Here is a 15054-nt window from a genome sequence, read left to right as displayed (position 1 = left end):
GCCTGGGACAAGTTAACTAGCTGAAAGCCTCTGTTTCCCCAAATGGAGAAATCATACTGTTTCACGTTCATTTGACAGACCTGCCTGCATCACAGGGACATTGAGAGGATCAAACGCAGAACTGAAAGTTGGGAGGTGTTGCTGCTCTCATTACTCAAAACCCTCTGATGAGATAAAAATTCTGCAGACCCTGGTGCTTTGAGGGCTGGCATTCAGAGTAATTTTGCCACAGTTGAACCATACCTTTAAATTCATCAGTTACCTAGAGCAGTAGTTCTCAAACTTCAGCATGCATCAGAATAAACTGGAAGGTTTGTAAAAATACAGATATCTGGGCCTTATACCTAGAGTTTCTGATTCAGAGTTTCTGAGGCAGGGCTCCAGAATTTGCATTTCTAACAAGTTCCAGGTGAAGTTGATATGGTTGGACCAGGGACCACATTTAGAGTTTTCCAGACAGCCCCATATATGAAGCTAGGATTTTTTTTTTTTTTTTTTACATTGAATAAGTCATTTAATCCTGATAATACCTGTAAGGCATAGGTGCTATTGTTAGCCCATTTTACAGAGGAGGAAACTGAGGCACAGAGAGATTAAGTGACCAGTGAGGTGGAATCCAAGGTTTGACCCTTCTTGTTTGCTCTTGGCTTCACTGATCCCTCCTGTTTTGTATTTAGTTAGAGACGTCCTGGGAAGTCGCAGTGGCTAGTGCGGGGCCAGCGCTAGCATTTCCTGAGGAGTAGGGGGAGGGGTGATGGTGGGGTGGGTCTACTGTTCCCCTCAGCTTCGGGAGAGGATTTGGAGAATCCACACTACCCGGAAGGGTGAGTCATTTCTGGATATAGATGAGACTTATTCCTCCTCCCCCTGGATCGCAGAGCACAGCTCTGGGGAACAAGCTGTAGATGGAACTTGTACAGATTGTCCCAGCCTTCCCTACGAGGTTGCCAGGTAGGAAAGGGCACGAAGGCTCAGACCAGGGGAGTTCACATCTGCTGGACATTCGCTCTGTGCCAGGGACTGCACTGGGCACTTCACAGACATCATTGTCTCCTCTGATGCTTCAGACAGCTCAGGCTCAAGCCCAAGTAACCCCCATTTACAAATGCAGCAACCAAGGCTTGCACAGCAAATGGTGGCCTGTCTTGGCCAGGAAGCGCCCGCTGGGAGCTGCAATCATCTGGGCTGGGGAGCTGCAGAGGGGTGGCAGGAACCTCTGGCCTGCGGTGTGACCGAGAGCTGGCTAGTGCCCCTGCCACCTGATACCTGAAGGGTCTTGCCGGCTACTTGTTCCACCTCGACCACCGCTGACATGCACTTGCCATCTCCCTCCTGACACATATAAATACGGGCCAGTTTGGGAGGCTGGGAAGTCCAGGGGACGCATCTGGTGAAGGCCTTCTTCTGGGTGGCAACTCTCTGCAGGGTCCTGTGGTGACGCAGGGCATCACATGGCGAGAATGGCAAGAGTGAGAGTGAGGCTAGGATTCTATCTAGTGCATTTAGGGTTTGTTGTTACCAAGTACCCCCTTCTGTTTTCTGAAGGCAGCCAGGAGCAAGGAGACTCTTGTCAATCTCCAGTCCCGGGCACGTTATCAAGCTACTGACAGCAGGGCCTCCCGATTGCCATTCCAAAGCGCCCCTCTCTCCGGCAGAGGAGGGCAAAATCCAGATAACACTATCCTGGAGTCACGCGGCCGCGCGTGGCCCCGGCTCGCCCCCTACACCACCCTCCCGGCTCTGCTGCCGCGGGGCGGATCGCGGGGCGGAGCCGGCGCGGGAGCTGACTGCAGGGCCAGCGACCAGAGAGGGGCGGTGCCAGGCATCGGGTCCTCAGTTAAGTGACGCGGAGCGGCTGGCCAGGGCGCCGACTGCGGAGCCGGGAGTCTGGGAGCTGGTCATGCAGGGAGCTCTGGTTCGCATTCTCTCTCTGCTGCTGGCGCCGCTGCTGCTGGCCTCTGCGCGCGGCTTGCACGTAAGTCCGCGGGACCCCCGCGCGGGAACGCGCTGCCAGGGCACGGGGTGGCCGGGAGCCCGGCTGCAAGCGCAGCCATCCGGGGTCCTGCAGCGTGGAGAGCCTGAGACCCCGGAGTGCGCCCCAGCAGGCAGGCGGCCAGCCGGCTGAGCGCAGGCAGTGGACCGGCCCTCCCGTGTGGGGCGGGCGGGGCGGGGCGCGCGTCCTTCCTGGCCGCTCGGTCGCTCGTGTGTTCCGCTCCGGCCGCCTCTTTCGCTCGGACCCACTTCCCCATATGTGCAACCAGGGGGTGAGATGAGGTGCGCCCAAACCTTTCCAACTTCGGTTTTCCGGGAGGGGGATCCCAAGTTGCGCGGGTTATTGGAGGGCTCCCCAGGCTCTGGCTTGGGGCGCCCTCCCTTACCCAGTTCGTGTTCTGCGAAGCGCTCCGGAAAAAGAAAAATAGGGTCCGGAGAGGCCCCCGAAATGGAAACAGTGGGTGGTTTTCCTTCGGGGCGATCTCCCTTGTCAAGCATCTCGTCCCCTTTTCTCCACTTCCCACTGCCTGCTTTTTGGTTTGGGTTTTTCATCGCATGGGTGGGACTCTGCAGGGTTTGGCGGTCAAGGGTGAGGTGGGCACAGGCAGGCTGCGGGTGGGCGCCAGCGTTGATGGAGGGAAGTCTGGCGAGGCGAGTAGGTCAGGTGTGGAGACGTGTGCACGTCTGGCAGCAAAGGAAGGACAACCCCCCGCCCCTCCGTCCGAGCTAAGGCGGCGGTCCGGGGGGCTCTGAAGCGCTACCTGGGGAGGTTGGCATCGTAGCTGTGCAAAGGAGAGGGGTCAGTTGAAACGGGCAGCCGCCCCTCTGCACGTTCAGCGAACCAATTTTAGTTCTTTCAGCGTTTAGGTGGGCTGAGTCTGGGGCGTGTTTTAAGTACCGGGTGGTAGAATTTGAGTCCGTTGACTTGTTAAGTTACACCCTTTGATGAAAGGCTTTCAATTACGCTCCCCGGGCAGAGAAAAGTCATACATTTATCTAAAACCAAGGTTGAAATGTTTAAGTGTTTGGAAAACAGCTGTTGAAAGTGTTTTCATTTGGGGAAAAGATAACCTCAAATTGAATATTTGCTGCTCCCTCTCCACCGTGTCTGTGGTTCCCCTGTCCCCATTTTTTGTAGACAGGGTTTTCTTGTCCTGGAGGCCTGCAGGAGCCCTGGAGTCAGAGCTGGCCAGCTGTGAGAACCACTGGCGAAGGTGGAATTGGGGAATATAGTTCAGGGGAACAGTGGCAGAGTAAGGGGCTTGGGAGGAAGGCAGATCTTCACCAGTATCTGGAGATTTATGGATGAGGAACAGGTGGACAGGGCGCCCTCGGCCGATGATAGTTCATCAGTCCTGTGCAGCGCCATTGGGCAGGTGGTGGGTGCCCTGTGGCTGCCATACCTGAGGCCCACACAGGGAGGCTGGCATCACCCCAGGAATTCTTATGTCAGGTGCCTAGGTGTTCCTCCTGGGCTCCAGGGCCTAGAGCTGAAGAAAGATACCAGCAGGCTAACTTTTCATTATTTCCTTATTTACATTTATTTAGAACAGTGGTTCTCAAACATTAATTGTCCTAGAAATTAAGAGAAAATTTGAAAACATTTATTCTTCTATTTAAGATATAATAAATTCAGTACATGTGAATAAACTATTTTTTAATGAAAAATAATATTTCTCCCAAAATTTTAGGGTGAAGAGTTGCATTGTTTTACATTTTTGCAAATCTCTTTTTTGCCTGTCTTAACAGAAGACAGTTGGATTTTCATATCTGCTTCCGCATTCAGTCGGTTGCGATATCACATGTCACGTAGCCTCTGGAAACTCCACTGTACACTCATGAGAGTGAGAACTGAAAAAACAGTAATGGCTTAGTATTATGAAATTAGTTTTGACTAAATGGACGTCCTGAAAGGGTCTCCCTGGACTACACTTTGAGAACCACTGATTTAGAATAATGTTTCTCTTATGATAAAAAAAAAAGTCTACCTGGCCACAGGTGGAAAGACAGAGAAAAAAAGAAGTTCATGCTCATTACGGAGAAACTTTAAACATACAGAAAACTCTAAGTATGAAAATGAAAATTGCCCATCATGTCACAATCTTGTGTGTTTGTATTTTTACAATAAATTGCAGCAACTGCCTGGTATCTGAGCGGCATGGATTCAAGACAGGTTGGGCAGATGTAAATGGCCTTTGGGTTTTGAATGGGGACAAGGACACTCTGATATCCCACAAAGCTGACATGGGTTCCTGGTTGCAGGCGGAGTTGACTTGGAAACCTCTCCTTGGCTACTGTCCTTTCTAAGGAACTCACCTTCCAGAGCCCACCTGCACAGAACTGGCAGGGGACCCTTGTGGGAGCAGAGAAAATGGCGATCTTCAGGCAGCTGTCCCTGGGTGCAAAGGCTGCCCTGGCTGCTCTCACTGTCTTCCTGTCTATGATCGTGTCCCGCTCCTATCTGGCAGAGAGCCTTGAGTTCAGGGCCTGGCGTTGGCTGTTTCGCCTGCAGCTTGTCTTCTTTGTCAACTCGCTCATGCTCATTGGCTCCCTCTACATCTGGCGTAGCACAGTCAGCAACCTGAGCCACTCCCCAGCTGCAGAGTCCATCTGTTTTCAGCTTTGGAAGATAGCTGTGATGGCCTTTCTGGCCCTGGCCCATTCCAGTTTCTTCACCATGCTCTTTCTAGTGGCCGAGGAGCCCTATCTCTTTTCCTTGGCAGCCTACTCTTGCCTGGGTGCTTACATCATCATGGTTTTTTTCCTCTGCATCCTCAGCGCCATGGAGCAGGCCTACCAGCTCCTTGCATGGCGCAGTGGTAGGGTCGTGGGCAGCCTTGACAAGACGAGGAAGTTGGCACTCAGGCCTGCCCTGGCAGTGATAGTGACTGCCGTGCTCAGCGTAATCGGGTTTCTAAATGCTGCCCAGCCCCCGGCTGTGAAAACTGTGGAGGTCCCCATCCATCAGCTGCCCCCTTCTCTGGACAACCTCAAGATCGTGCTTCTCTCAGACATTCACTTGGGCCCCACAGTGGGCAGGACCAAGATGGAGATGTTTGTGAGGATGGTGAACATGCTGGAACCAGATGTCACAGTGATCGTGGGTGATCTCTCCGATTCAGAAGCCTCAGTCCTGCGGACGGCTGTTGCTCCTTTGGGCGAGCTTCATTCACGCCTTGGTGCCTACTTCGTTACAGGAAATCATGAATACTACACATCAGATGTCAGCAACTGGTTTGCACTGCTGGAATCCCTGCACGTCCGGCCTCTTCACAATGAGAATGTGAAGATTTCTGCCACGCAGGCCCAACATGGTGATCGTGGTGGTGGTGGTGGTGGTGGTGGTGAAGATGACAACTGGATCTGTTTAGCAGGGGTGGATGATATTGAAGCAGACATCCTGCACTACTCTGGCCATGGCATGGATCTTGTCAAGGCCCTGGCAGGCTGCAGCCCAGACCACACCACCATCTTGCTAGCTCACCAGCCCCTGGCTGCCAAGAAAGCCCTCCAGTCTCGACCAGATATTAACCTGATCCTTTCTGGGCATACGCATGCTGGGCAAATCTTCCCTTTGAACGTGGGAGCCTATCTCCTAAACCCCTTCTTTGCTGGTCTCTACCGAGTGGACCAGGCTACATTTGTGTATGTTAGCCCAGGCACAGCCTACTATGGGATACCCATGAGGTTGGGTAGCAGGGCAGAGATTACGGAGCTCATCCTGCAGCGGGCTCCCTGAACCAGCCCTGCTTTGTGCACCTCTGCCCCGCCCTTACCCTCCACCCTCTACCCTCCGTCCTTCATCAGAATGGTTTGCCTGCTTTATCCTTCAGCCTTTCCTGCCCAGTCCTGCCAATGCCCCCCTTGGTCATAAGCCTGACTTGAACAGTGATTTGTGGTGGGGCTTCTTGGCAAGTTCAGGCTGATTTAACTCTTTAGATGGCCAGCTGCTTTTTTATAGGCACTTGTGAAGCCACTAAGGTCACATATATAGGAACACACATCTATTTTCCAGATGGTGTGGAGTGAGGCCCTCTTTCCACAGAGCTCACAGGGATGAACCACAACATGGGACTGTTGGAAAATGACACATCTAGAAAGCATAGTTGGGTGGGAGAGGGAGCATTTTCCTCTTGGTGTTTTTAAACCCTCTTTAGGACTTAGGTAGTTTCAGAATCATTGACCCAGAGCCATTCTGGGGAAAGGGCAGTGTTGCTAAGTAATTTGGGAGAACAGGCAAAATGGGAGGCTCCTCTGGATGCTGGAGAAGAATATTTTCTTTTCCTCCTTGGTTCTTTCAGACTCACCTTTATTGAGGACATCAGCAAAGCCCACTGGAATGCGGGGCTCCGACTCCAGACCTCGAGCAATGCTATTAAACTGCCTGCTCCTGGGCTGGTGGGTGTGGGGGGAGGTAAGAAGAAACAGGAGCACTGTGGTGGGCAACAGTGCTAATGCTGCTGCTTAGGGGGTCAGAGGGCTTTGGCTTGTTTGTCTCATTTTATGCAGCATTTGGGTGAAGTAATTAGGGACAGACTGTTTTTCCCTCTTAGAGATAAGGAAAGAGAGGTAGGGTATTGGCAGTATGACAAGGTATGTGGGAGATGTGGGGCTAGAAGCCAGGTCGTCTGCCTACCAATAAGTGTCCTTTCCACTGATGGTCAAGTAGCTATGTTTGTAACAGGTAAGTATAGGATCCAAACGCAGTTAACTGTGCAAAGAGAACGAACAAGGGGCCAGAACTTGGTGTTCTTTCAAAGTGATTGGCTTGAGGCTGATTTCAGTTTACGCATGACTGGAGCCTGGAAGGGAGTCGATTAGTTTCAGTGTAGGATACCTGTTGCATTTGAAGAAGAATCAGGAAACTAGAGCCCCCTAATCCCCACCCCTGGTGTGCGTGTGGTTTTCTGTGAGAAGCTAGGTTCACTTTCTACCCATGGAGAAGTGGAGGCTTGGGTGGGGAGTGGCAGGGCCTCGCAGGCTTCCCTGCCTGAGCCTCAGCTGTGGTATGGCTGTTGAGTGCAGGGACTGTCCTTCCTGCTGGGAAGCTTCCAACCCACCTGTCTGACCCCATAAAAGCTGCCCTTGGCTCCAGCCACAGAATGAAGGGCCAGCCTGCTGGCCTCTAGACCTACAGAAAAACAGGTAGGGGTCACGTTGTCTGGAGTTGGCTCAGCCGTTGTGCCAGAGGCAGGAGACCCTTTGACACTGGGATGCAATAACCACTCCTGTTAGAAAGGGCATCTTGAGGAGACTCAGGACCTGGGCTCTGCGTGGACTTCTTGCTAGGTAATTTAGACTTGTGACTGAGAGTCTTTCTCTAACAGGGAACAAAGATTCTCGCTCTGACAAGAGGCTCACCCTGCTGCTCACTGATTGGCCAGTGTCAGGCACATGACTTGACCTCAGGAAAGCTTGGTTTCCATCAACTGTAAAATGGGATTATTATCATATCTACCTCAAGATTGTTTTGTTGGGAGGGTATTAAGGCTTGGTGCATGAGCTCTATGTGGCACAGTGCACACAGTAAACGCTCCCTGTTAACTTTTCAAGATCACATTGGGGCTTGTGAAGGAACTATGTTGGGCACAGGTGCCCAGAGAATTTAAGGAGCAGCCAATCCTGGGGAATGTGAGTGGGCAGCGTGCAGCCTGCCGCGGGTGCCCAGTGATCTGTCAAAGCAGCAGCCACTGGGGATTTACTTCCCTCTGCTTGGGGTAGCATCTCCTCGAGTACAATCTGCCTGGCTGGAGGGAGTTTCTTCATTTTCCTTCTTGTCCACCTGGTTTATAATGGGGTTCTGGAGGATCCTGGAGACCACCTCTTCTTGTTCTCAGGCAGCCAAAGTATTAACGGCAGGCCATCCAGTCAAGTTTTAAAAGTGCCATTAAGATTTTGGTGGCTTCCTCATATTTTTTCCCTTTCATTCAATCATCCTTACAGGCAGGAGTAAGCTTGGAGAGAAATAGTAGAACTTCAAAGCAGGGGAAGGGACCCTGGAGAGCCTTTCTTTTAACACATTTTGCAGACGTGGAATTCTAGGAGGGGAGTGGCTTGCCCAGGGCAGTCCAGCTCCAGGTTCCCTGAGCCCCTCCTCCAGGCAGCACGCCGGGCTCCCCTCCCCTCCCAGCCTCAGGGAGGCTGCTCTTCCAAACTCTCACTGTTTTGTGATCAACCCCCTTTTTTTGGATCATTTTTACCACCTTTTCAGTTCTCTTTTGTTTTGGATTTCACCAGACCAGGCTAGGTTGTGCCATTTTACTCCCGCTCTGGTGATGCTGGTGGCATTTGACTCAGCTCTTGTCATACTAGGTTTCTTCTCATTAATCCCCTGGGGTTGATGGAGATAGCTTTCATCAAGTCCTGTTTGTTTGTTTTTTAATCTTGCATCTTTGTCTTTCACTGGACTGCCATCATTTTGTGGCCTTGTGTACCCTTCACCCACTCTGAAGTCCTTGCTTGACAGATTGCTGTCTATTCACAGAGAGGTGACAGGCCCAGCCTGTGTATCCAAGGAACAGCATCCACACCCTCTCATACCTGGTCTGTATTCCCTGATGTGGCAGATGTTTTCCCAGCAGAAATTTCTCTATTACTGTCCAGATACATACAGCCCTGGTGGGCAGCTCTTCATGGCACCCTTGGTCCCTCTGTTCAATGTTCTTAACCCATTTATCTATTTGTTTTGTTTATGTTTGTGGGTGGGGGAGGTGGTGAGAGATATGTATTTGAAGCTTGGTCATTCTTTCAATTTTATTTCTTTTTTTTATCTCTTAGATGAAATTTGCAATGTAATGCATCTTAAAAATTAACAATAGCCTGTGTAGTATGATGCTATTATTATAAAAATCTCAATAAATTAATTCTGTTGCCATCCATTCCAAACATCTATTCATCCTTTTTTTGTAAAATTTTTTTTCCCCAATTTTGTTTAGTTTGTTTTGAACTTTTTATTATGGAAATTTTAAAATATTCACAAAGTAGAGAGAACAGTGTACTGACATGTACTCATCACCCAGCTTCAACAAGTGAAACTCTTCTGCCATTCTTTCTCATCTACCCCTGCCCCACACTCCTTTTTTCTTTTTTAGCCGTAGTGTACAAAGACAAATATTAGAAAACATAATTATACCCAAAAAATACTTCAGTAGGAATCCTTTTAAAATAAACATAGCCATAATGTCATTATCCTATCTGATGAAATTAACTGTGATTCTTTAATATCATCTAATACCTAGTTAGGAGATTTGGGGCTACAGGCCAGACCTTTGACCTCCCAATAGAAGCATTCTTCCTGCTGTCTGTGTGTGAGGTGCGAGGGGTCTTCAAGAGGTTCATGGAAAGATACGTATTATCTTTTAATTCCATTTTTCCATGAACTTTTTGAAGCACCCTCATATCTGTCACAGGTGAGTACAGGATTCAAATGCAGTTAACGGTGTAAAGAGTTAGTTTTCAGTTTTCTTGATTATCTCAATGTCTTTTTTCATTGTGGTAAAAAAAATATAGCATTAAATTTACCATGTTTACCATCTTAATGTGTACAGTTCAACACTGTTAAATATCTTCACATTGTTGTGAAACAGATCTCCAGAACTTTTTCATCTTGCAGATCTGAAATTCTATACCCATTAATCAACTCCCCTTTTTCCCCTCCCCTCAGCTCCTGGTAACTACCATTCTACTATCTGTTTTTATGAATCTGACTACTTTAGATACTTCATATAAGTGGAATCATATAGTATTTGTCTTTTTGTGACTGGTTAATTTCTCTTAGCATAATGTTAGCATCCATGTTGTAGGAAAGGAAACTGGATTTCCTTTCTTTTTAAGGCTGAAATACAATAATATTTTGTTGTATGTCTACACCACATTTTGTTTAGCCATTCATCCACTGATGGACATTTGGGTTATTTCCACCTCTTGGCTATTGTGAATAGCACTGCTATGAACATGGGTGTGTGAATATCTCTTTAGGTCCTGCCTTTAATTTTTTTGGCTATGTACCCAAAAGTGGGATGGCTGGATCTTATAGTAGCTCTATTTTTAACTGTTTGAGGAGCCCCCTCATATTATTTTCCATAGCAGTTGGACCATTTTACAGTCTCACCAATGGTGCACAAGGGTTCTGATTTCTCTACATCCTTGCCAGCACTTCTTATTTTCTGGTTTTTTGGGCTTTGTTTTTTATAGTGGCCATCCTAATGAGTGTGAGGTGATACACCTCATTGTGGTTTTGATTTGCTTTCTCCCGTGATTAGTGATCTTGAGCATTTTTTCATGTGCTTGTTTGCCATTTTTATATCATCTTTGGAGAAATGTCTATTCAAGTCCATTTAAAAACCAGTTTATTTGATTCTTTTGTTGTGGAGATATAGGAGTTCTTTATATATTCTGGACATTAACCCCTTATCAGATATGTGATTTGCAAAATTTTTTTCAACTCTGTTGGTTGCCTTTTAACTCTATTGATTGTGTCCTTTGAGGCACAAAGTTTTTTAAGTTTGATGTAGTACCATTTGTCTGCTTTTGCTTTTGTTGTCTGTGCTTTTGGCATCATATCCAAGAAATCATCGCCAAGTCCAATGCCATGCAGCTTTTCTCCCATGTTTTCTTCTAGGAGTTTTATAGTTTTGGGTCTTTTTATAGTTTTGGGTCTTTTTATGGTTTTGGGTCTTACACTTAGGTCTTTAACCCATTTTGAGTTGATTTTTGTATATAATGTATACATACTTTTTCTTTTTGGCCACTGGCTGGTATGAATGTACATGTATTTTTGCATGTGGATATCCAGTTTTCCCAGTACCATTTGTTGAAGAGACTGTCCTTTTTCCATCAAATGCCACCTTTGCTGAAAATCATTTGACTGTATATATGAGGGTTTATTTCTGGGCTCTCTATTTGTTTCCATTGGTCTATTTATCTGTCTTTATGCCATCACCATGCTGTTTTGATTACTGTAGCTTTGTAATATGTTTTAAAACCAGGAAATGTGAGTGTTCCAACTTTGTTATTCTTTGTCAATATTGTTTTGGCTATTTGGGGTCCTTTAAGATTCTATATGAATTTTAGGATGAATTTTTCTTTTTCCGCAAAAAATGCCATTGAGATTTTGGTAGAAATTGTGTTGATTTAGTTGCTCAATTTGGGTAGTGTGAACATCTTAACAATATTAAATCTCCAGTCCATGAACACAGGATGTCTTTCCATTTATTTTTTCCTACTGTTTTTCTGTTCTCTATTTCATTTATCTGTGCTCTAATCTTTTATTTTCTTCTATCTGCTAGCTTTGGGTTTAGTTTTTGTTTTTCTTTTTAATGGAACTTTTTACAGTTATTTTGTTTGAATCAGGTTCTAAAAACAAGCTCCATATATTGTGTGCTGTATTTAAGTCTGTTTAATTCTATATCATCCCCCTTCCCTCATTTTATGTCACTTATTTGTTCAGGTTATCTGGGTCATATGTCTTAGAATTTTCTACATTTTGGATTTGTGGTGTCCAATGTGTTCTACTGTCCCTCATATTTTCTGTGAACTGGTAGAGCTAGAGTTCTATAAAGGTTCAAGCTAAAGGCTGCATGGATTCAGGTTCACCTTTTTCCCTTTTTTGGTAGGCAGACCTCATTGCTTATGTGATGCTAAAATTGACCTCTGGGCGCATGTGTTGTCAGTTTGATCCCTCCACTGGAAAGTTCCTCATCATCTTTTCATCTATGTTTCAGTAGTCCTGGGTGATTGTTGCCTAAAGTCATTATTTCTCTAGGGATTGCAAAATGGTGATTTTTTAATTCCATCATTTCTTCTGCATTTATTAGCTGTGATGCTTTTACAAAGAACTTTCTTCATCAATTGTTTGGTTACTCTGAAAATTTCTATAGCAAAGGCAAGAGAGAAGCTAGATTCCTTCACTTTATTCATTAATTTTTAGAACAATGAGCTGATACCCCAGCAACCTCCAAAGATGACCAATAAGCTTTTCTTTTGGGTGGATGGGAGCATTATTATGAATTTGGATTTTTTAAATATATCTGTTGTTTTTTAATTCATTGAAGTGATAAATCTTTTGATACTCAAAATATCGCATTTTTGGCCAGTTGAAGCCCTTTCAAATAGGTTCTATGTCATTTTGATGTGACTCTGTGTTTTGTTTTTGTTTTTGTTTTTTTCGTATAGTTATAGGCTTATTTTGTACATATTCTGCCACAGACTTGGAATAACTAATTTCTTAAAGAAGGAGCCCTGGTCCCTTTTAATGCGAAATATTTAGAGACCACAATTTAGTTGCTACATTAGCACCTGGGTTAGATTGCTACTAGGTTAGGCTGCTTAGATTAGATTGCTACTGACTGGTATCATTTCTAAGCTGTTTCAGTGAATATTATTAGAAAATAAAATATTTTTTTTAGAAAGAGAAAAAAATCATAAGTGTATCCTAGTATATCCAACTCAAATGGAAGATTACGGGTTTTATTTTAAAAAAAAATAGACTTGATTGTTTAGAGCAGTTTTAGGTTCACAACAAAATTGAGTGGAAGGTACAGAGATTTCCCATATACCCCCTGATTACAGGGTTTTTACTTCACCTTCTTTGATTTTTATGTTTGTTTCTGTTTCACACTGAAATTTTTGATTCCTAATAACCTAATGTAATTATTTACTTTATCCTACTATATATATATTATAGATTCAAAATAGTAATAGCAATATTATTACTAAGTCTACTGGATACAGTTTGTTGTTTCTGTTTTGCCTTAATGCAGTTTAAGCTGTATTTTTATTCTTAGGCTAAATACAGTTAAAATAGTATTTCAAATTCACTTCAAATAATCCCTGTGTGGAAAGTTAAGTCTGTCTGTTTTTAATTTTTAAGACTTGTATTTTTTTTAATTTGTATTTGTGTTTTTTAAACTATGCACTTATCTTTTCTCTGAGATGAGGGGGCAGAATTAAATCCGTGTAAATGTCCGTGAGTCCATGAGGACTGGAAAGTGGTCCAAAACTGTGTTCATTTTTCCTCCAATCTGCCATTTCCCTTCCTCTTCCATTGTAATTTACCCTTCTCATCCACAGCCTTTTGGAATGCTGAACGAAAATCTTTTTGGCACAAGGTAGGCATGCATAAATAAGCAAAGTTGATAAAATAAAATACATGAGCTAGAGCAGATCATCCACAAGTCCCTCCGTATCCGTACTGGTTATCACCAGTGCCTGTCCTGGTTTCGCTTCTCCACCATGTCTGATGTAATGGTGCCTCCGTGATTTGGTGTCTTAAAGGCTCTTAGCTCTGATATAATCAGTTTGTTTTATAGTTGCCTGAAATATTTCTCCTCTTTCTCTGTGTTCTGTGAACTGAGGGGTCTGAGAAGCCCATGGTGTGCAAACACTGCCAGCCCCTCTCTCCCCTCTCCCCTTGCCTCACTCCCTCTTCCCTCAACCCTAGGGCTGAATAGCTCATGTCAGGGATTCCCCAGCTCTTGGGTCTGGGCTGAGTTGAAAGGGTGTGCAGACTGCTGGGCAGGGAGATCCTTTGAGTAGGTGCTTACCAGAGTTGTTCTGCAGGACCTGAAGACACATCATCTTCACGTAATCAGCATGACCCATGACCTATGATATCACTAAGCTCCTTTTACTTCTTTATCCTAGTCAAGGAATGTGCACAAGTAATGCAAATATAATTATTTCTAGTCTTGAGGATTAGGAAACTTGGGAGATGTTCATATTATCTGATGATGTAAATTTTGTGTTATGTTTAATGTTGTTTTAAAGAGATGCTTATTTACCACTGAAATAATCTAAACTGAATAAATAACTTTAAAAATTATATTGGTATTAGGTTCCTGATATGTATTTGATCCAAAGGTGTTTTGTTTGTACTGGTGTTTTTTCCCTGCCATATTATGCGCATTATGTGTGTACATGGGGGGCCTTGAGAAGGTGTGAGTTTTGCTTTGCTTGGAATTGCTTTTTATTTTACAAATTTTCTGTGACAAGCATTGGTAACTACTGATGCTCCCACACCCCTGCAAGTGTGAAATAAAAGTATATCTCTTCAGTATTCCATTCCAGCACCAGTTCATTTAGAAGGGGTAGAATTTGCACACATAGCAAATTTTGCATTATCTGCATTAGGGGAATAAAGTCTAAAGGCAGCTTTCCCTCTCCCCTTCCTCTTCCTCCTTCTTTTCTCCTCTTTCCTCCTCATCCTCCCACATTTCTTTTTTTTTTTTTTTTTTCTTTTTTCTTTTTCGTGACCGGCACTCAGCCAGTGAGTGCACCGGCCATTCCTATATAGGATCCGAACCCGCGCCGCTGGGAGCGTCACCGCGCTCTCAGTGCCGCACCCTCCCGAGTGCGCCACAGGCCCGGCCCCTCCCACATTTCTTGATCGCCATACTTCTGTCAATGGTGCTCCAGCTCAGAGAAAGCTGAAAGGAAGCTGGCTCTGTAGGCTGGATCTTCTCAGGTCTTTAAATGTTGAGAGGGGTCACTTTGGATCCATGAAGTGTATTTTCCCTGTTTACTTTGGCCATGACAGTCAACTATTACAAACTGTCTCTTAGATGCTGCTGCTTCTGCCACTGTCCTTACTGATCCCTTCTGTGCTGCTTTTCTAGGTTGCAGTTTCAGAGGCTTGTCTGTTTCCCTGTACCAGATATCATGGTATTGTTCATATATATGGGACCAGCATGACAGTCCACAAGTGTCCTGCAGTCATGGTCTCTCATGTGGTAGAGCAAGGCTATGAACACAGCTGTGGGTAAGAGGGAAAATGTGTGCCAGTGTCCTGCCCACTTACAGGCAAACTACATTTGATCCTTTTTATTGATAAGGTTTGAAAAGATTAGAATACAGTTTGAGTTTTCCTTATCCAAAATACTTAGGACCAGAAGTGTTTTGGATTTCAGATTTTTTCAGATTTTGGAATATTTGCATATACATAATGAGATACCTTGGGGATGGGACCCAAGTCTAAACACAAAATTCATTTATATTTCATATAACGTATGAAATTTCTTATAGCCTGAAGGTAACTTTACACAATATTTTAAATAATTTTGTGCA

General features: G+C 45.2%; 2 protein-coding genes across 2 annotated transcripts in view; both read left to right on the top strand.

Annotated features, from left to right (window-relative positions):
* The first annotated feature begins 1890 nt into the window (after positions 1 to 1890).
* The window catches only part of GLB1 (galactosidase beta 1), an 89965-nt gene continuing 76801 nt past the window's right edge, over positions 1891 to 15054 (top strand). The window contains exon 1 of the mRNA XM_063113639.1: positions 1891 to 1975. Coding sequence (XP_062969709.1) covers positions 1901 to 1975 — 75 coding nt within the window. The 5' untranslated portion in view covers positions 1891 to 1900. The remainder of the gene's footprint in view (positions 1976 to 15054) is intronic.
* TMPPE (transmembrane protein with metallophosphoesterase domain) lies at positions 2231 to 6396 on the top strand. Its single transcript, XM_063113640.1, has 2 exons — positions 2231 to 2274; positions 4255 to 6396. The coding sequence occupies exon 2, from the start codon at positions 4364 to 4366 to the stop codon at positions 5729 to 5731; it is 1368 nt and encodes a 455-aa protein (XP_062969710.1). The 5' UTR covers positions 2231 to 2274; positions 4255 to 4363; the 3' UTR covers positions 5732 to 6396.

Source organism: Cynocephalus volans, chromosome 11 (genome assembly GCF_027409185.1).
Source record: "Cynocephalus volans isolate mCynVol1 chromosome 11, mCynVol1.pri, whole genome shotgun sequence".
Taxonomy (NCBI): Eukaryota; Metazoa; Chordata; class Mammalia; order Dermoptera; family Cynocephalidae; genus Cynocephalus; species Cynocephalus volans.
The sequence above is the reverse complement of the archived record's forward strand: the minus strand, read 5'-3'. Positions and strand labels throughout refer to the sequence as shown.